This window comes from Vitis riparia, chromosome 12 (genome assembly GCF_004353265.1).
Source record: "Vitis riparia cultivar Riparia Gloire de Montpellier isolate 1030 chromosome 12, EGFV_Vit.rip_1.0, whole genome shotgun sequence".
Classification (NCBI taxonomy): domain Eukaryota; kingdom Viridiplantae; phylum Streptophyta; class Magnoliopsida; order Vitales; family Vitaceae; genus Vitis; species Vitis riparia.
The window spans coordinates 1972489-1993505 of NC_048442.1; the positions used below are offsets into that span (position 1 = coordinate 1972489).

The 21017-nt window shown below is 32.3% G+C and overlaps 1 protein-coding gene across 2 annotated transcripts; it reads left to right on the forward strand.

Annotated features, from left to right (window-relative positions):
* The first annotated feature begins 1236 nt into the window (after window positions 1–1236).
* LOC117927234 (probable disease resistance protein At4g27220) lies at window positions 1237–11883 on the forward strand. 2 transcript variants are annotated; one of them, XM_034846685.1, is made up of 5 exons: window positions 1237–1419; window positions 2626–2931; window positions 3355–3624; window positions 8374–11213; window positions 11379–11883. In XM_034846685.1, exons 1-4 carry the CDS (start codon window positions 1271–1273, stop codon window positions 11210–11212), a joined length of 3564 nt encoding a protein of 1187 aa, XP_034702576.1. In that variant the 5' UTR covers window positions 1237–1270; the 3' UTR covers window position 11213; window positions 11379–11883. The 2 variants fall into 2 exon arrangements, with proteins under 2 accessions (XP_034702576.1, XP_034702575.1); XM_034846684.1 differs by having other exon boundaries at window positions 8374–11883.
* Window positions 11884–21017: the final 9134 nt, after the last annotated feature.

Genomic DNA, 21017 nt, shown 5'->3' on the forward strand with positions numbered 1-21017 from the left:
GGAAAGCAAAAGAAAAAAATACATACTAAAGTTAAAATAAAGAAAAGTGGAAGAAAAAAAAACTAAAGTGAAATAAAGGAAAGCGGATAATAAAAAATATTAAAGTGAAAAAATAAAAGAAAAGAAAGTGAAAAAAAAAAATACTAAAATGAAAATAAAGAAAAAAAAAAGGAAAGTAAAAAAAAAAAAAAAACACATACTAAAGTTAAAGTTAAAATAAAAGAAAGTGGAAGGAAAAAAAAAAAACTAAAGCGGAAAGTGGAAGAAAAAAAAACTAAAATGAAACCGTTTTTTTTTTTTTTTTTTTTTGGCCCTTTACAAAGAGGAAAGGGGCTCCAACCTAATCCCTCCAAATAAGGGCAATCACCACTATGCCAATTCTTGAAGTTTTATAATTTTCATGCATTAAATGTATTTGTCATCTAGACATATACCAATTACTAAAACCAAATAATTATTGGATAAAATTATAATGTTAATGCCATTGTTTAGTTGTTGTTCTTTGATAAATAATTTTTAAAAACAAAATAATAAGTTTAATAATTTTTAAAATTAATTACTAGTAATTATTATTTAGTTTTAATAAAATAAATTAATTATGCTTTTATAAGGTATTAATATCCATATTTTTATAATATTTATAAAAAAAATATAATTTATGTTTGTATTATAATATTATTTATTTTTTAATTTATTTATAATTATAAACTTACTTTTATTTTTAATAAGATTTGAATTAAATTGATTTGATATTATACAAATTGAATTTATAATTTAATTTTTACAAAATTAAAATAAAAAAATATTTTTAAAAACATCTTCTTGAACGGAGGCTTATTACATTTATCTATAAGATTATAATCAATAACAAAATAATAATAAATTAATAATATTAATAATAATATATTTTAAATCATTTATACAAATTTATTAGATTTTGAAGCCGAGTTGGTATGATGCTAACTAGAGTAGAAGGGGTGAGAAGGTAAAGTTTTGACTTGGGAGTTGACCCATATGCCCATAAATGAAATAGAACAACATATACATTTGTGGGGTCAAAAAAGAGATTTACTACTGATATAGACAAAAATTATTTTTTTTATTTCTAAAAGGACCAAGATGCCCCTCTTAGAAATCTTCAAAATGTAGGGAGTCCAATGATACGTGGGTGTCAAAAAGGGGATTCGACCTCGGAACAAACACTTTATCGTCTCTGACACTTGCACTCCACTCCACTCCACTCCACTCACAGCTTCTGGAGCAGTGAGCCATGGAAACGAAGCGGAGGAGGACAGAACAGTTTCCGGCGGAGGGTTCTGGGGCTTTCGGTGCCATGGATTCTACGGAACTCAGCGTCGATGGTGGATATATCAGCGATATTTATTCGAATTCTGATGATGAGGACCTAGATGACGTTGGGTGAGTATTGCTTTTAAAAGATCTCTGATATTTTCTCAGCAGCCAAACACACATCAACATCGATGACCACTTCACGCACTCTCACTTTCATTCACCATTTTTTTTAAAGCTTGAAACACCTTCAGTTTTAATCACTGATAAGATCTAATTATACTTAATGAACCTCTTCATTTCCCATGAATTAAGATAATGGGAAAGATTATGATGAAAGTATTCGGGCTTTTACTATTCTGTTTAGTGTTTGATATGACCAACAAGAGAGAAAAAAAGGGCTGTGATAATTACGGCAAATGTTTTAAAAGATAGTTAACAAGAGAGAAAAAAAGGGTTGTGATAATTACGGCAAATGTTTTAAAAGATAATTCTAAAAAATAATTTTTAAAAATTATTCTTTCATATTTTATTGGAGAATAATATGTTAGAATTTGAAATATTTTTAACTTATTTTTAATATTTTTAAAAACAAATTTTATACCTCTAATTTTTTGTAATTATTCTACGTATTTATATAATTATTTTATAAAACAAAAAATAAGTAAAAATAATAAAAAAAATAAATTAAAAATATTTTTTAAAAATATTATCAAAAAATAATTTTTGATTATTAAATATATATGTTTTTTATATTTTTTGTTATGGATAGATAATGATTATGAAACATGTGTATGTTCTTTTATGAAAAGTGCTAACCCAATAAATATATATATAATATTAAGAAAAATTAGGTTTATCAATTTAAAAATATTTTATAATACATGTATTATTCTATGAATAATATAATTATTTCATAAAAAAAAAATAATATTTTTATTTATCATATTAATAATATCTATACATTAACAACATCGGTAAATGGACTCCTCAATGTAGATGTTTATGTTTGTTTATTTATTTTACTTTTTAATCACAAAAGACTTAATTTGATATTTTCTTTACTTTTAAATCACAAAAGATTAGATTTGATATTCTCTCTCAATTAATGAAAGACTTGATTTAATATTTTATTTATGTATTTATTTATTTTTAATTTTCTAATATCATATTGGGATATTGATGTAGTTTAAAGAATGTGGGTATTTAGCGTTGAGTTGTTGTAACAATGGAAACTTGTATATAAATATTTTATAAGTATACTTTATGCTTTTTAAAATTTCAAGTTATTATATCTTACGTATAAATTATAATTATTTTTTATTTTAAAAATAGAATATCGGAAGCGGTTCCACGTGAAGTTGCTGGCGTTAAGCCTAGCACCAATGCCAAGGAGGTGCATTTGAAACCGGAGGTGCCTGTCATAGGCCATGGGATAAGACAATGGGCATGGAGGAAAAACGCCACTGAGATCCGGGATCCTAGGAGGGCGAGGCTTTCTTGGCTTGGAATTTCTGATACGGCAAAGACAGCTGCCAAGGCGTATGACAACGCCGCTTGGGATTTTCACGGCACCAAGGTCAATACCAACTTTCCTATGGAGATCAACACGGAGAATAAGGCAGACCATTACCATTCTACGTAAGTATATATAATTTTAAAGATTTAATAACTCTCAATTTGTTTTTAAGCATATTTCATAATTCTAAATTTATACTATTTATCATCTAGTCGTGTTTGTTTTTTATTGAATAAAAATGTATGAAATACATAAGACGGTTCATTGAGCTGGACCAAACTGGAAAGTTCACCGATCGGCCGGTCCGGTCCGATTTTTAATACATTGATTTTTTCTACTTAGTTCAAAAGAAAAATACTAATCTTAATCTTTTGCCAAAAATTAAGAGCCAATTTGTTAAATTTCTTGATCCCACTCGTTCCATTTTATTTTTTATATTATGTTGGAGTAAAATCCAAAATATGTAGATTAGTTTTTTAATATAAGTTTTTACGTATTTTTACATTTTATATAAAAATAACTTCATTTTATGATTTTAAAAACAGACAACAGGAAACGTGTCGAAGTGAAATTACTGATGATTTTGAAAAAGAGGCGTGTTTCAAAGGCGTTAAGAAGAGACTGATGTGGAGATACGATGCAGTGATAACAGATCCTAAGACTAATAGGCGTGTTCAGCTTGGAACTTTTGATACAGCAGAGGAAGCCGCCAAAATGTACGACATCGCCGCCAGGAAGTTTCAGGGCCCCAAGGCCAAGACCAACTTTCCTATGGTGATCAATGTGGAGAATAAGGTCGACGATTACCATACCATGTAAGTATCTATGATTTTTAAAAATGGATGAGTCTCAATTTCATTCTAGGCATATTTTTTATAATTCTAATTTATGTTATTTATCACTTAATTTTTTTGTAAAAAATTAAGAGTCAATTTGTTAAATTTTTTCAACTAAGTAGATATTTGATAAACCAACTTAATAATTTAAAGTAATTTAATAATTTAGTTATTAAATAAATTAAGAGTGTATTTGATAATGATTTTAAAAAGTATTTTTAATATTTCAAACACTTGAAAATTTTTATTTTTCAAATATTATAAATACTATAAACACTTTTCAAAATTTTTGTCAAATATACTCTAGGTATGTTGAATAAAATAATTTAATAATGTGACTTAAAGTAAAAAAAATCTTTTAAATAATAAATAAAAATAAATAACTTATTTTTAATTTCATATCTTCATTATCTTTTTACTCTTATTTACCCTAATTACCTTCACGATTTTTTTTTACTACTTATGACCTTCATTGTTATTTAATCTTCTTTGCCCTACTTATAATTTATGATGATCAATATGTTAATTTTATAGTTTAGACTAAGTTTTGAGTTATTTTTTTCGAACAACCTTAATACTTAAAATAAAAATTAAATTATAAGTTTTAAGTTAAATAACTTAAGTATAACTTAACTTAAAGTCAACTTAATTCATTAAGTAATGAGTATTAAGTCTTACCAAACACCTTCTAACTTGATTCCATTTTATTAGAAATTTAATTGATATTTTTTATCATTATAGAATAAAAACCCCAAATATCTAGAATTAGGCACATAAATTTAAAAAATATTAATAATATTATTGGAATATCCAAGTTCAGGGACTTTAAATGTGACCCTATTAGACAAAAACAACTTTTATCAACTTTTGTTGATTGAAGTTGTGTCTAAAATATCTGGAAATGAAGTTTGATTTTTGTTTGAAATTTATATTATTTTTTCCAACAAATATCTTTTAGAAAGCATTTCAAAGAATAATGTTTTTTTGGATATTTTTACCATTGTTCTAATCTAGTCTCTAATATTTTTTACTTTAAGCAATGTTACCTTAAATTATGGCTAAATATTTAGTAGGTCATTTTGTTAAACCATGTGAGAAGCTCATACATATTGTCATTAGTTTTTATATGATATGTTTGGATATGCTTAGTTTATCCATGTGCTTGTCTAATTATGTATATGATTTCATGAGTTCAAATTTGAGTATTGAAATCAAACCAAATATAACTAATCAATTCTCGTAAACTAATCAATTCTCGTATGTTAAGAATTGAATAATTTTTATTTTTAGTTTTATTTTTTTTCTGAAACATAAATTCATTAATACCAAGTTTGAAATACATGAGAAGGATGAGAAATCTTTCTCAAATATACAAACTATAAACTTGATGTATAAAATTCCTCCTATGCATCTACAAAAGGAGGCCGAAGCTTTACGCCAAGATTTGTTGTATAAAATTTTTTATATACACACTAACTTCTAATAGAGCAAAATAACACTAACAGGAGTGCCCTTGAAATATGAAGTTGTTGAGGCTTAAAAAGAGGAATAGAAGTAGATTTTGTCCCATATCGATTCTATGCTTCTCCACTTATCCTCGAAAATCCTTTCATTTCTCTCCCACCATATTATCCAAATCAAAGTGAGGCAAATAACTCTTTTAAGGGTTTTGCCTCTACCTGTACTCCTGAGGCCTTTGAAGGACATGATCATCATGTCACTTGTGTTCCTAGGAGGAACCCGATCTAACCTAACTGTACTATATAATTTATATTAAAGCACCATAGTAGTTAGACATATAAAAGAGATGATCAATTGTCTTGCCACTCATCATACACATAAAGCAAATGTCATGACTGGCTTTGTGAAACTTTGTCACTTGTAGCAAGTCATTGGTGTTGACGTTTTTATTGGCCAATGGCTAAGCGAAGGTCTTGACATTAGATGAGATTTTAGATTGCAAAACGAATTTTGTTGGAGAGAGATAAACGATCGGTAGATTGGACAAGAATAAAATGAAAGATTTTTACTGAAAATATACTTGAAGAAGATAAAGACGATGCTCCTTTGTTAAGAATAGACATAATCAAGTACACATGAAAGATAGAAGACAATAATCTTGCCACATCCTCAATCTCCTATCAGTGAGATTACAATGAAAGATAAGGTTTTAAAAAAAGGATAGGAGGTTTCAAGAATGGATGAGATAGAGGAGTTTTTGATTGTCACAACTCTGAAAAAGATTTAGAACTTGAGAGCACAGAGGTTGATCTCCCACCATAAGTCTTCTTAGAAGTGGATCCTTGTCCCATCCCTCATCACAAAACAAGTATCACAAGAGAAATCTTGGAAAACTTAAGCAATGGCCTCCTAAAGGGATTGATGCGATCACCTAACTAGAATATTGACAACTTAACCATTTAGATGAGTCTCATAGATACTCAGAATTGCCTTATGCAATTATGCCAAAGAGTGTCTCTTTCCTAGAGAAACTTTCAAAGTCATTTCCCTAAGAGTGTTTTATTCCTTAAAGAAATTTAATCTATAAAAAAAAGTAGAAAATAAATAAAAAAATTCTTAAAAGAAATCTTCTCAAACCTCAAACCTCCTTCCATCTTAAGCTTGCACACTAAGTCTTAACTTATGAGATAATCTCTCTCTCCCTCCCCTACCCTTGACCATATGAAATTCCTTTGTAATTTTTCAATCTTTGTTTCTAATGCTAATGAAATCTTGTATAATGAAAGGAAATAATTAGGAATGTGAGACAAATAAGATTGGATTATGGTAATTTATCCACCTAAAGATAAAAACTCCATTTTTTTTTTCCGATCTAACCTCCACAAAATTTTGTCTACTACTAGATCCTAAAAAACACTTGCTTTTGGATTCCTCTCTAGTGAAAGACTTAAATGGTTGAAGGTCACTCAAAAACCTTACATTCAAGCATCGAAGCCATCCTAAAGTTGATACAAGATAAAGTGCTCTTGTCTAAATTGATCTTAAGACTCGAAATATATCCAAAAAATCAACATTATTAGTTTAAGGTTTTGCAAATCTTCCATCTTGGCACTTTGAGGAAAAAATTGTATCATCTGAAAATTGCAAGTGAAGCACCCTTATTCTACTCCTCCCAACTAGCTAGAAAACCTTCCAAGATACCGCTTTCCTTTGCTTTCAATATCATCCTGCTTAAAACATCAATTACTATTGTAAAGAGAAAATGAGAAAGTGGGTCTCCTTGTTTAAGCCCTTTGGTTTCTTTAGTTACCATTCACTAAGGTCATAAAGCTTTTTGAATACAAATAACCTCTCATCCACAACCTCCGTCTAGTGCTAAACCATTTCCTTTCTATTGCTAACTTGATCCAAAAAGTCCCAATCCACATAATCATAGGCCTTTTTAAAATCAATTTTGAAGAGTACTCCCTCCTATCCCAAAAGGCTTTTCTCATCCACCATTTCATTAACTATCATTACCGCATCTAAAATTAGCCTCCCCTTTACAAAAGCTCCTTGAGATAAATGAATGGTTTCATCACAAACTCTTCGGATGCAGCCTAATAAGACTTTGGCTATAATCTTAAACAAACTTGTAACTAAATTGATTGATTTGAAGTCTAAAACTTTGATAGTTCAACTCCTCTTCAGCACTAAAGCTAAGAAGGTGGCATCATAACCTGGTTAATCATCCCACTATTGTGAAACTCCATGAAGACTCTTAGTGAGTTCTTTTTAACCACATCCCAACACTCCTAAAACACGACTATGGAGAAACCATTGGGTCTCGACACCTTTTTCTTATCCTATTGAAAGGCAACTCTAGGGACTCCTTCAGTAAAAGGGCAATCCAACAGCCTGACACTCTCTACTGAAATGGGCGACCAATCTAACCCTTTTATCCTCTAGGAGTCTCTAGGGAGTATAGTATACAATTTTCATATTGATTGATTAAGTTTAATAACCATAATCGAACTAAATTGGTTTGTTTCATTTGTTTCCTTTCAAGATTAATAATGAACTTTTTTTTTTGGTTAATTTGGGTCAAAACGAAAAAGTTTAAATTGGATACTATGGACCAAAAAACTTGAATAAACTTTTATAACAAGTTGTCGTGAGGATTGTTCAAATCATTTGATTCCAATTCATTTTAGATCATAATATTGTAACGTAATAAAATGAATAACAATCGTTATAACATATGTTAGCTGTCCTAAATAGCCTAATCATACAAAAAAATAGCTATATAGGTGTGGATTTGGATCTATTGAATGTGAAAGATTTGCGCCTAATTAGTAATGTAACCTATAAGTATTGCATATCATGTGCATGTATTTATGTATATATTTGGGAAACCATGGACTAAATTGGTCTAGTTTGGTTTTATGTTTAGAAAACCAAAATATTATTATTATTAAGAAAACCAAATTATTATTATTATTATAAATGATGGGTTTTTCTGTTTATTTCAGTTGGTTATTATTATTATTATTCTCAATGATGGTTGATTAGTTTCGATTGGTGTAGTTGGTTTTATTAGTTTAATCGATTTTTTGAACACACTAATGATTGTGATATGAGTTACTTAATGAGTCAAGGTTGACGTCATTTTTAAAAATTTAAGAGTTATATCAAGAGATGGGTAGGATTACATGGATGAATTTTTTAATTTATATATAAAAAAAATGGCGTCACTTTTAATCATTTTTCCTTTGTCTACACATGCAGAATCAGGGAATTGAACAGAAAGAAAGATATTGTGTGCCTTATTTTGTCATATCCTCCTTTGAACTTGGTGAGCAGAGAGAGACACAAAGGCTGGATTATGGATGTTTTGGTAATAACTCACAAAGTAAGACAATTGAAAGCGTCTTCTAAGGAGAAAGAGGTAAATCTTCCAGGGCTGGTTTCTGACATCACTAGACTACTTTACCATTCATTCCATGATATTGAAGCTTACATTCCACATGATATGATGGAGGAGATGTGTAAGGAGACTATAGTGGGTAGAACGCCTAAAAAGGAAGCGCTTAATCTGACTATTGATTTTGCTATTCGCCAAATTTTAGAATACATAGAAATTCCCGAATTTCGAAGGATTGAGATTTCAGGAGTAGATGATATAAGGTTTGTGTCAAGATTGAAGAATATGCCATCGATAAGGAACATGTTTGATATCATTATTCTTGTTAGTGCCTCTAATTGTAGGACCATTGAAGAAATTGAAGATGGCATCGCAAGAGAATTGGGTCTCTCAACATTGAGCACACAACAAGAAGTAGATGAATTACTGAAAAACAAGAACTTCTTAATCCTTCTGCATGACATAGATTGTTCGATAAAATTGAATGACGTGAGGACAAACTTGTGGACCTTGAAGAACATTCAGAAGATAGTTTCTACATCTAGATTTCCCAGAGTTAATCACATACAAGTGGATCTGGAGATCAGGTTGAAGGATCATCTACTATCATGGGAATTGTTTTATAGGAATGTTGAAGAAGTGCATTCTTTGAGTATCGATATCCAACATCAAGCCATATATGTGTTGAAACAGTGTTGTGGCCATTTACTTGCCACAGTTCTAATGGCACGAGCCTTGAAAGGTGTCAACAATGTTCGCATCTGGGAATATTCATCTCATGCACTGCAGTTGCTACCACCATCACAAACGGAAGATAGAATTTTGTTTAATGCATTAGCATTCATTTGGGGGCTTTTAGCTTCAGCAGATCAGAAATGTGTAAAATACTGTGTATCTTACTTGGAGAGGGAAGAGACAGACAATGTTGATTTGATTGGAAGGTGGATCAAAGGCGGCTTAATTGGATCGATTGATGAAGGAGATGGGATCATTCGAAATCTTGTCAATGCCTTGCTATTGGAGAGTTGTCAGAATGGAAATTCAGTGCGAATGCGAGACGAAATCTACAGAGAGTTAGTAAAATTGTTTAAAATTGAAATGAACCCAATGCTTCTTGAACTAGGTGGGATGGAACTAAGGGAGGCACCAGTAGAGGAGGCATGGAAGGAAGCTGGTCGTATTCTCTTGATGGATAATAAAATATCTAAGCTACCGAAGAATCCACATTGCCCAAAACTCAACATATTATTCTTACAAGTCAATCATCATTTGAGAGTCATTCCTCCATTTTTTTTCGAATGCATGCCCATCCTTCAAATCCTAGACTTGTCCTATACTAGGATAAGATGTTTGCCACAATCTCTTTATAAGTTGGTCCAACTTCGAAAATTATTTTTAAAAGGTTGTGAACTTTTCATGGACCTCTCGCCTGAAGTTGGAGAACTGAGTCATCTGGAGGTGCTTGATCTTGAAGGGACTGAAATCATAAATTTACCTGCTACAGTTGGGAAATTGATCAATTTGAGATGCTTGAAAGTGTCATTTTATGGGTATGATTACAACAGTAGAAAATACCACCGGCTGGATAGAGTTATTCCTAAGAATGTGATAGCCAATCTGCTTCAATTGGAAGAGTTAAGCATAGATGTGAATCCAGATGATGAGCGATGGAATGTGACTGTCGAAGATATTGTAAAGGAAATTTGCAACTTAAATCATTTGGAGGCTCTTAAATTTTACTTGCCAAAAGTTGTACTTTTGAATGACTTGATGAATGCTGGTTTAAACTTGTCACTAATGCACTTCAGATTTACTATTGGCAGCCATATGAAGCGCATAATATCTCGATTACCACTTGAAGCTTCGGTCAAATTTAAAGAAGAAGAAAGATGCTTGAAGTATGTGAATGGTGAAGGTGTCCCAACTGAAGTCAAGGCGCTACTCCAGCACGCTACTGCATTGTTCCTAGATCGCCATTTAACTCTTACCAGTTTATCAGAATTTGGGATTGGAAATATGAAGAATCTAAAATTTTGTGTATTAGGGGAATGTGATGAGATTGGCACTATTGTAGATGCAAACAATAGAGATTTAGTACTTGAATCACTTGAGTACCTAAGTCTTTATTATATGAAGAATTTAAGGAGCATCTGGAGGGAGCCACTTGGTTGGAATTCTCTATCTAATCTAAAAGTTTTGGCACTGTATTCCTGTCCCCAATTGACTACCATTTTGACCATACGTGTACTTAAGAATGTCTACAACTTAGAGGAGCTTGTGGTTGAAGACTGCCCTGAAGTCAATAGCATACTGACTCATGAAGTTTCAGCTGAAGATTTACCATTGTTGATGGGTTGCCTTCCAAACTTGAAGAAGATATCACTTCATTACATGCCTAAATTGGTCACAATTTTTGGTGGTGTACTGATTGCACCGAGCTTAGAATGGTTAAGCTTGTATGATTGCCCAAACCTCAAATCTCTTTCCCATGAGGAAGTTGGAAGTAATAATTTAAAGGTGATAACAGGAGGGGCAGACTGGTGGAGCACATTGAGGTGGGAAAAATCGGAAAGTTTTCAGCCTTCTAAACTGGATTCCATCTTTTTTCCAATTGAAAGAGACACTGATTTCACGACAAGGTTAGCAGAAATCAATGATCAACTTCCAGCCCTGATGCAAGAGTCAAAGCCTTCTCAACAGTGAGGTAGTTTTTCCATTTCTCTTTCTTTTGTTTCTGTGAAACAAGAGTGGGAAAGCACTAATTTCCTCCAACATTTTTATTATGTGTCCAAATTTCCAAATCCATGTACATTTCTTTTCCTACTATCTCATATTTGGTATTCTCGTTGGCCATAATTGTCTATTAGAGACAGGTTCTGGAACAAGCTCAGATCAGAAGCTTAGAATTATGAATTAATGCAGTGCTGGTTAAGCTTGAGCTACCATGGAACTGCTGCTTCTTCTAGCTGAAAAAAAGAAAGGGCCAGTACTTGGGCATCTTTTGGTGAACGGCCACTCTTTGGACGGCAACCTGCTCATTCAAGCTTGATGAATGTATGGAAATTACGCCTCAACTTGAAACTTTTCCAGACCACTTGTGATTGTGTGATATATTGATGCTTGTTTCTTTAATTCTTTGATGTTCTGCTTGGTTGTGAAGAAAAGGAAACTCAGAACGTCACAACTATGTTATATTTCTATGATCTCTTTGAGTAACTTGTGATATAAATTTGCTGTGTGCTTCTGAGTTCAGATTTCAGAAGTGATATCCCTCAGTTTGATTTGTATTGAAGTGACAATGGGCTTGTTTTATGTCATGTGCATCTTTGAGTTTGATTAGTATTGAAGTGAGAAATTGTTTGTGTTCTGTGTCATTTGCTCTTGTTCTAGCAGTGCCACACAATGGCCCTTCTTTTGCTAGGAATGTTGATTTGAAAAGTTACATTTTCAAAATGTTGTCAGAAAATTAGACCCTTGAATGCCCATGCAATTGAGGTTGGAATAACCAAGAAGCACAAGTTAGTCTTAATATGAGAACAGTTTTTGAAAACTATTATATGATATTTTGTAGAACAAAAGTTCATTTGGCTAAAATGTTTTTAATGTGTTTTTAGTATTTTTATATTATGTTTTAAAAATGATTTTTATATCTAGTATTTTATTTTTAATCATTTCTATATGTTCATATAATTTTTTAAAACAATTTTTAGAAAATAAGTTAAAATAATAGAAAACAATTAAAAGATGTTATTTGAAGATGTTCTTAAAAACATAAAATAAAAAACAGTTTTTTATTAGCAAACGTGTTTTCTTGGTTTTTTGTTCTGTAGAATAGAAAACTATTTTTAAAAATAATTACCAAACAGATCCTAACCCTCCATCATTTTTTAACTTAGTTTTATAAAAGTATTTTTTTTTTTATTTAGTAACAGTAATTCTTTCTTTTAAAACATGTATATAAATACTTAAAATAGTCAAACATATTTATGTCAAAAAAGAGTTACTCTTCAAACAAAACATTGAAGGGATTAAATTCATGAATATAGAGATTATTTAATCCATTTTAACCTATTAATTCTTTCATCAGTAATCACATTTGTTATTTATAAGTCGGATAGTTTTATTATATCAAGACTATACATAAATTGTTTTTCACATAATAATAAAATGGAAATACAATGTATCACTAGTGTTTTCCCAAAACAAAGGCTAAAGATTGAGATGGAAATTTATCATCGCAAAAATACAAGAATAGGAAGAGAATGGAAAGATTACACGAGAGGAATTTTATTAAAAGTGTTGATAGGAGAATCCCCACATTCTCCTTCAACTTCCAAAAGAATGCCTAAAAAAACAATCATTATTTTCTTCTCTTTTTTTTTTTTGTTCCACCATATACTACTTTCAGTTTTCAGAGCATCCTAAAAGATTCCCTAGATGGTGCCTGTATTTGGGTTTTAGAAACACCTAAAATCAAATTGCCTAATATATGGGCTTAAAAAACTTCTCATGAGTTGGATAAACCTAGTCCAACATTAGTTTTTAGATGAGACGACTAATGTCTTAATCCCTACAAGTGATATTAGCATTTGGTCATATGAGTTCAAGTTCTTGGAGTCCTCCTAGGAAAATGATTACTACTATAAACCTCAGGATGAGTTCAGACCTCGAGTCGGGATAGGTGTACTGTGTGGGAAGGGTCAAGTGTGACATCAAAATGACTAATGTCTTGATCCTAATATTATCTTCCTCTACAATTTATTTATTTTTTTAATTGAATGTTAATTAAGAAAAATGTTATTTTCTCCAATTTTTCTTTTTCTTTTCTCTTCTCTTTTTCTTCCTCTTCTTTTATAACTCAATTGTTTTTTCCTATTGTAATTCAATTAAAAATATTTTTTTTCTTTTCTCTTCTCCTTTTCTTCCTCCTTTTTTCAATTCTATTGTTTTCTTAATTGAAATTCAATTAAGAATATTTTTTTTCTTCTCCCCATTCCCCTCCCACTTCCCTTCATTTTCCTCTATAATTCACTTGTTTTATTAAATTGGAAGTCAATTAGTAAAAATATATATATATATATATATATATATATATATATATATATATATATATATATATTTTCTTTTCCTCTCTTTCCCTTACTCTTCCAATACAATATAGTTTTTAAATCAAAAGTCAATTAAGAAAAAGAGGTAAGCAAGAAGGCCCCTTTCCCTTCATCTTCCTCTCTAATTCATTTGTTTCATTAAATGGGAAGTCAATTAGTAAATTTTTTTTCTTCTCTCTTTCCTTTCACTTTCCCTTATACTTCCGATATAATTCAATTTTTAAATCGAAAGTCAATTAAGAAAAAGGAGGAAAACAAGAAGGTGTTTACTAAAACTTAATATTTATTACTTAATAATTTAAGTTATTAAGTTAAAACTTATTACTTAATTTTTATTTTAACCATTAATGTTGTTTGATAAAATTAACTTAAAATTTATTTTAAATTATCAAATTAACATATTTAACCTTATTAATTTAACTAAATTTTAAGTTATAAATTTATTTGTTAAACATTGTATTGTGGATATATTGTTGACAATCAAGAGTAATTGTCTCCAAGTTGGCTCTCCAATATTCACGTCCTAATTTGTCTCCACTGCTAGCTGTACAGATATACTAGAATTCCTGTAAATATACAACAACTATAGTTTCCGTGTAGTTAGTCAATCAGTTCTAAACTATAGGATCTAAAACCTTGTATAATGGCTATTTATGCCCAGTGAGTAATAGAAAAAAGTATTAGAGTCTTCTCCTCATATTTTTAACTTGGTATCAGAGCTTGTCTTATTATTTGTTCTCTGTCACAGCCTGAATTCGTATACCTCTGCATCATGACTACTGACAAACCTGAATCATCCTCTGTACCAGTTATCCATGTTCAATCAGAAAACCCCAATTTCACAACTAATGTTATCCTTACCGAAACCAATTATGATGTCTGGTCTCAAATCATGGAAATGTAGATTGCAGGGCGTGAGAAGCTTGAATATCTTACGAGTACTACATCCCCGAAGGTTACTGATACTTCCTATGCGAAGTGGTATGCTGAAAATCAAAAGGTTAAAGGATGGTTGCTGACCTTTATGTCACCAGAGATTATGAAACGCTATCTTAGATTGCTTACTGCACGTAAAATCTGGATTGCTCTTGCCAAAGCATTCTATGATGGGGCAGATGAATCACGACTCTTTGCACTGAATCAACGAGCATTCTCTACTAAATATGTTGGTCGCCCTCTTTCTACCTATTACGGTGATTTGATAGAAATCTTTCAAGAGCTAGATCATCGTGATAAAATTGTCATGAAGGATCCCGAGGATGTTATCGCCTATAAAAAATCTATTGAGAGACTGCGGGTGCATATTTTTCTGAATGGACTTGATGCTGAATTTGAACAAATTCGAGGTGAGATTCTCAGAAGAGATCCTGCACTGGATCTTGAAGAGACTTATGCATATGTTCGTCGTGATTCTGTTCGTCAAGCTGCACTGAATGGTGAACCTGAACTGTTAGAGTCATCTGCTATGGTAGCTCACCGAGCTAATCGAGCCAAGAATCAACAATCGCAAACAAACTTGAAACCAGATCGAGCCCCTGGTCCACCAAACCATGATCATAATCAGTCAGTTGGCAAACCAGAATGCTTGTGTACTCATTGTGGTGAAACAGGACACACTAAGTCACGGTGCTATGACATTATTGGATATCCAGAATGGTGGGATTTTCCCAAGGCACCTCGTAAACGAAATTCAAAGTCAAATCATCATGCTTCTGTTGCTGTGGTCGAACCTAATCATGCTCCCACTAGTAATCCTGAGAAAGCCTCCTCTTTCATTGCTACTTCTAGGATTGTGGGTAAGGCTCTTCATACTTCTACTTCTGTTAGTCATAGTGAATGGATAATTGATTCAGGTGCCACACATCACATGACCTTTGACAATAATCATATTCAGTCCATGAAATCCTCAAACCAACATATTGTGTCCACAGCCAATGGTACTCCCTCTCCCGTGATAAGAGAAGGTTTAATTGCTCTTACAAAAAATTTGAATTTGGATTCAGTTCTGGTTGTTCCTTCTCTTAATCACAGCTTATTATCTGTTGCTCAAATAACCTTGGTTTTAAATTGTGTTGTGATTTTTTGGCCTAATCTTTGTGTCTTTAAGGATATTCGGACTCAGAAGACAATTGGTTATGGTACTAGAAAAGGGAAGCTATATTATCTAGATCTACTGCCAGCAAGCTCAAATCAGTTGGCCCAAGTTCTTTCCGCTGATACACCTGATAAATGCCAAAGTTCAGAAATCTGGTTGTGGCACAAACGTTTAGGCCATGCATCTTTTGGATATTTACAGAAATTGTTTCCAAAGTTGTTTTCACAATTGACTGTTTCAGATTCTAAATGTGACATTTGTGCACTAGCCAAAAGTCATCGTGTTCCATTTCCCATTAGCATGAATAAAAGTCTTGTACCTTTTATGGTTATTCACTCCGATGTATGGGGGCCTGCAAATACTTCTTCTTTGAATGGAGCACATTGGTTTGTTTCATTTATTGATGATCACACTCGCATGACTTGGATCTACTTAATGAAATCAAAGAATGAAGTGAGTTCTTTGTTTCAACAATTTCACAAAATGATAGCAACTCAATATAAATCCAATATTCAAGTTATCCGTATAGATAATGGAGGTGAGTTTGTCAATCAAGACTTGAAACAATATCTGAATCTACATGGCATTGTTCATCAGACTACTTGTCCTTACACTCCTCAACAAAACGGGGTAGTCGAACGAAAAAATCGTCACCTTCTTGAGGTTGTTTGTGCTTCCTTGTTTGGAGCTCACATGCCCACCAATTATCGGGGTGAAGCTGTCACTGCTGCAGCCTATCTCATCAACCGTATGCCCTCTAGTTCCCTGCATTTTCAGACTCCCTTTGATGTCCTTCATCACACTGTAAGTGCTCCTACCATACCGAATTTGTCCCCTAAAGTTTTTGGATGTGAAACCTTTGTGCATCTTCAGAAAGGCCTGAGAACTAAGTTGGAACCTCGGGCACTTCGATGTGTATTTGTTGGCTATGCCTTGCATTAAAAAGGCTATCGATGTTATTATCCCCCTTCTCGAAAGCTTTATGTTACCCTTGATGTGGTCTTTCATGAAAATGATATGTATTATTCTGCATCTGAGTCTTCACTTCAGGAGGAGAATGGAAATGAAGTGCAGACTTTACAACATCCTCTGGACAACTTGGATTTTATAAGTGGTGATAACTTGGAAACTAGTGGTGAATGTCCAAGTGATGGTAACAGGAAGGAGTATCCAGGCGAAAACGAAACTAGTGGTGATGGTTTAGAAGGTCCAAAATTTTTTGATGATAAGAATCAGGGAAAATAGAAGTTCAGGATCAAATTGGGGTGTTGTCAGTCCCCCACGATGTACCTACTAACCAATTGTCTTTTCCAGCCGATTTCATGCCTGAGTCTCATTCTCTAGCTGATTCCTTGCATGAATCTCATGTAAATTCTGAATTTGAACCTCGCCTAAAAGTGTTACCCAATCGAGTCACAAAAGGGAAACCCAAAGTTAGCTATGAACCAGTCCTCAACTCTAAATCTAAGTATCTCATAAATAACTATGTATCCTACCATAGATTGTCAAAGGAAAGTATGACATTTGTGAATCAATTATCTGTTGTATCTATTCCTAACAATGTACAGGAAGCCTTGAAAGATTCCAGATGGAGGGAAGCAATGAATGAAGAGATGAAGGCACTTCAAAAGAACTCAACGTGGGAAGTTGTTGACTTGCCTGAAGGGAAGATACCCGTTGGATGTATGTGGGTCTTCACCATTAAATACAAAGCCGATGGAACTATCGAACGATGCAAAGCAAGACTCGTCGCCAAGGGATATACTCAAACATATGGAATTGATTATATGGAGACATTCGCACCAGTGGCCAAAATTAATACTGTCCGTATTCTATTATCTTTGGCGGTGAATCTCGATTGGCCTTTACACCAGTTCAATGGAAAAAATGCATTTTTGCATGGAAATCTCCAAGAAGAAGTGTATATGGAGTTGCCTCTTGGCTGTAATCGACAGACTGAAGGTAATAAACAGGTCTGTAGGTTGAGAAAATCACTATATGGTTTGAAGTAGTCTCCTAGAGCTTGGTTTGGAAGGTTCACAAGTTTTATGAAGTCTATTGGTTACAATCAAAGCAACTCAGATCACACTCTATTCTTGAAGTATAATGAAGACCGAATCACAACTTTTATTGTGTATGTTGATGATATGATAATGACTGGAAATGATTCTGAAGAAAGGAAAACATTGCAGAAGCATCTTGCCCGTGAGTTTGAGATGAAGGACCTTAGTGAATTGAAATATTTTCTCGAAATTGAAGTGTCAAGATTGAAGAAAGGTATTTTTCTATCACAAAGAAAATATGGCTTAGACTTATTGAATGAAACGGGTATGACAACATGTAGTCCAACTAGCACTCCTATGGAAGAAAATCTGAAACTATGCATGCATTCAAATCAAGTTCTTGCTAATAAGGAATGTTATCAGAGACTGGTTGGAAGATTAATGTATCTTGCACATACTCGGCCTGATTTAGCTTATGCGCTGAGTGTGGTTAGTCAGTTCATGCACTCCCCAAGCGAAGAACATATGAATGCTGTCATCCGTATCTTACGCTACTTGAAGTCATCTCCAGGAAAGGGAATTTTATTCACAAAAAGAGATAGTTTGGATATTAAAAGTTATACATATGCTAATTGGGCTGGGTCAATTCAAGATAGACGTTCTACATCTGGCTATTTCACATTTGTGGGAGGAAATTTGGTTACTTGGCGAAGTAAGAAACAGGAGATAGTTGCTAGATCCAGTGCTGAAGCTGAATACAGAGGAATGGCTAAGGCAATATGTGAATTGTTGTGGATCAGAAATCTAATGCAAGATTTACATATCAAGCAAATCAGCCCTATGAAATTATATTGTGATAACAAGGCAACGTGTGATATTGCCCATAATCCTGTCCAACATGATCGAACTAAACATGTTGAGGTTGATAGGCATTTTATCAAGGAGAAACTGGAAGCAAAATTGATTGAAGTTCCTCATGTTCGATCTCAAGATCAGCTTGCTAACGTGCTGACCAAAGCAGTGTCAAGTCAAGCATTTAATGGTTGTCTCGAACGTTTAGGCATGAACGACATCTACGCACCAACTTGAGGGGGAGTGTTGACAATCAAGAGTAATTGTCTTCAAGTTGGCTCTCCAATATTCACGTCTTAATTTGTCTCCACTGCTAGCCGTACAGATAGACTAGAATTCCTGTAAATATACAACAACTATAGTTTCCTTATAGTTAGTCAATCAGTCCTAAACTATAGGATCTAAAACCTTGTACAATGGCTATTTATGCCCAGTGAGTAATAAAAAAAAGTATTGGAGTCTTCTCCTCATATTTTTAACTTATATAAGATAATTAAAAAATATTTATGATAAAAAATGAGTTGTGAATGCGACGAAGTCATGGTTGCTAAATTTTTTAAGTAAACATGGGCACATAGGGTAAAAGAGATTTGAGATTTAGAATAAATGGGTGTTTGATATATAAACTTAATGATTTAATATGATTTAATGACTTAATTTAAATCATTAAGTAAATTAAACATGTTTGACAAAATAAGTTAATATCGTAACTTAACATCAAAAATAATTTTAAATATTAAGTCAAAATAGTTAACTTATTCTTAATTTCAAATCTTTGTTATCTTATTTACTCATATTCAGTGAAAATATATTTTACAATTGTATACATTCAAAACTCATCTTTTATAATAAATATTTTTTTAGTTATTTCGTGTTTCCATGATACTTTGAATATGAATGTGTAACAAATATTATTTTTTTACTTAAAATTAATGAAAATATAAATATTATTTAAAATTAATGAGAGTGAATACATTAATTTGGTGATTTAGAATAAAATTTAATTTACCAAACAATCTTAATAAAGTAAAAAATAAATAATAAATTTTAATTCAACAACTTAAAAACAATTTAGCATAAATTAACTTAAGTCAGTAAGTAATAAGTATTAAATTTTATCAAACACCTAATAAATAAATTATTTTGACTTAATATTTAAAAATATTTTTTACTTTAAGTTATAATATTAAGTTATTTTATTAAAAATGATGTGTGTGGTAAAATTTAAAAAACATTTTTAAAAATTGAAAATCGAATAAAACTTGGCCACCTCAACACACCCATGGAAGAAAATATCGGTAATCACGGATATATCGGTACTTCGATTTTACGGATATATCGGATATATCGGAGATATATCGGCGGATATTTTGGAAAAAAATATCGGTAGGCTTAAAATCGTTAAAAACTCATGGAAATGTAAAGAAAACTTCATAATAATATAATTAGAAGTATAATATACATTTTAAAGTTGTTTTGTAGAAAATTTTGATATACATATGATATAATTTGCGATATTAAATGTAATTATATCATGTCGATTTATAAGAAATGTTAATTTTGTAATTGTTCTCATTATAAAGTCACATAAAATACTTCATTTCATAAATAACAATAATTTGTACACATTACATTACAATGTCCCTTTAGTACCAAAATGAGGATCGATGTGGTTCAATGGGATTGATAGATGAAGGAACGTCGTCTTGCTGTTGGAGACAATATTGGTACCAACTCAATGAGCCTCGATAATATTGGTTAAAAATTCTAACATGCCATGCATATATCTCTTGAGTCCTGCCCACTGCCTCTACATGGATAGGATACTCAAAGTTCACCCATGTGTTAATGCCCAATCCTCCTTCCATCTAATATGGAACTTGGTAAGGCATTTGTCTAGAAGGTGAATAACGTGACATACCATACTCTTCATCTGTTGAACTTGAAGGTTGACCATAACTCATCACATGAGGAGGGTAGACATTAGTCTCATTCGAGGAGTCACTAAATTGAGTTCCTATACTCATAGATTCAAAACTCCCTGAAAGTAACTCCTCATTATATGGTTCCATCATTCGTTCTCTTCCTCTATAAGGCTTCCCAATAGCTCCTATGCCTGGACCAGCTCTTCTAGAGCCATGGTCTTCATCCTGTGTGCAGTGTGTGAAAGTATTTTCACAGGTGAATTGGCTGACTGGATATTGACTATGTTGACGTTCATTAATATCTCCTCCCGCATTATCACCGCCATCATCAGTTCCACCTCTTGAACCATCGTAACCAGAAGCAGAAGTACCTGCAGCACTAGGTCTACTACTATGGCCAGCACTTGTGGAGTCAATCTCTTGGTGGGAATCATCAGTATCTTTGCTAAAACTTTCAGAGTGAACTTCTTCAGACAACACACGTTCAACATTAACTCCAAATTCTCGAGCATGAGCGGCAATTCG

Bases quoted from the DNA above. Each gene is read 5' to 3' on its own strand.
- LOC117927234 (XM_034846684.1), top strand. From the start codon at position 1,271: ATGGAAACGAAGCGGAGGAGGACAGAACAGTTTCCGGCGGAGGGTTCT. The intron at 1,420-2,625 runs GTGAGTATTGCT...TTTTAAAAATAG, and splicing joins GAGGACCTAGATGACGTTGG to AATATCGGAAGCGGTTCCAC. The intron at 3,625-8,373 runs GTAAGTATCTAT...CTACACATGCAG, and splicing joins GTCGACGATTACCATACCAT to AATCAGGGAATTGAACAGAA.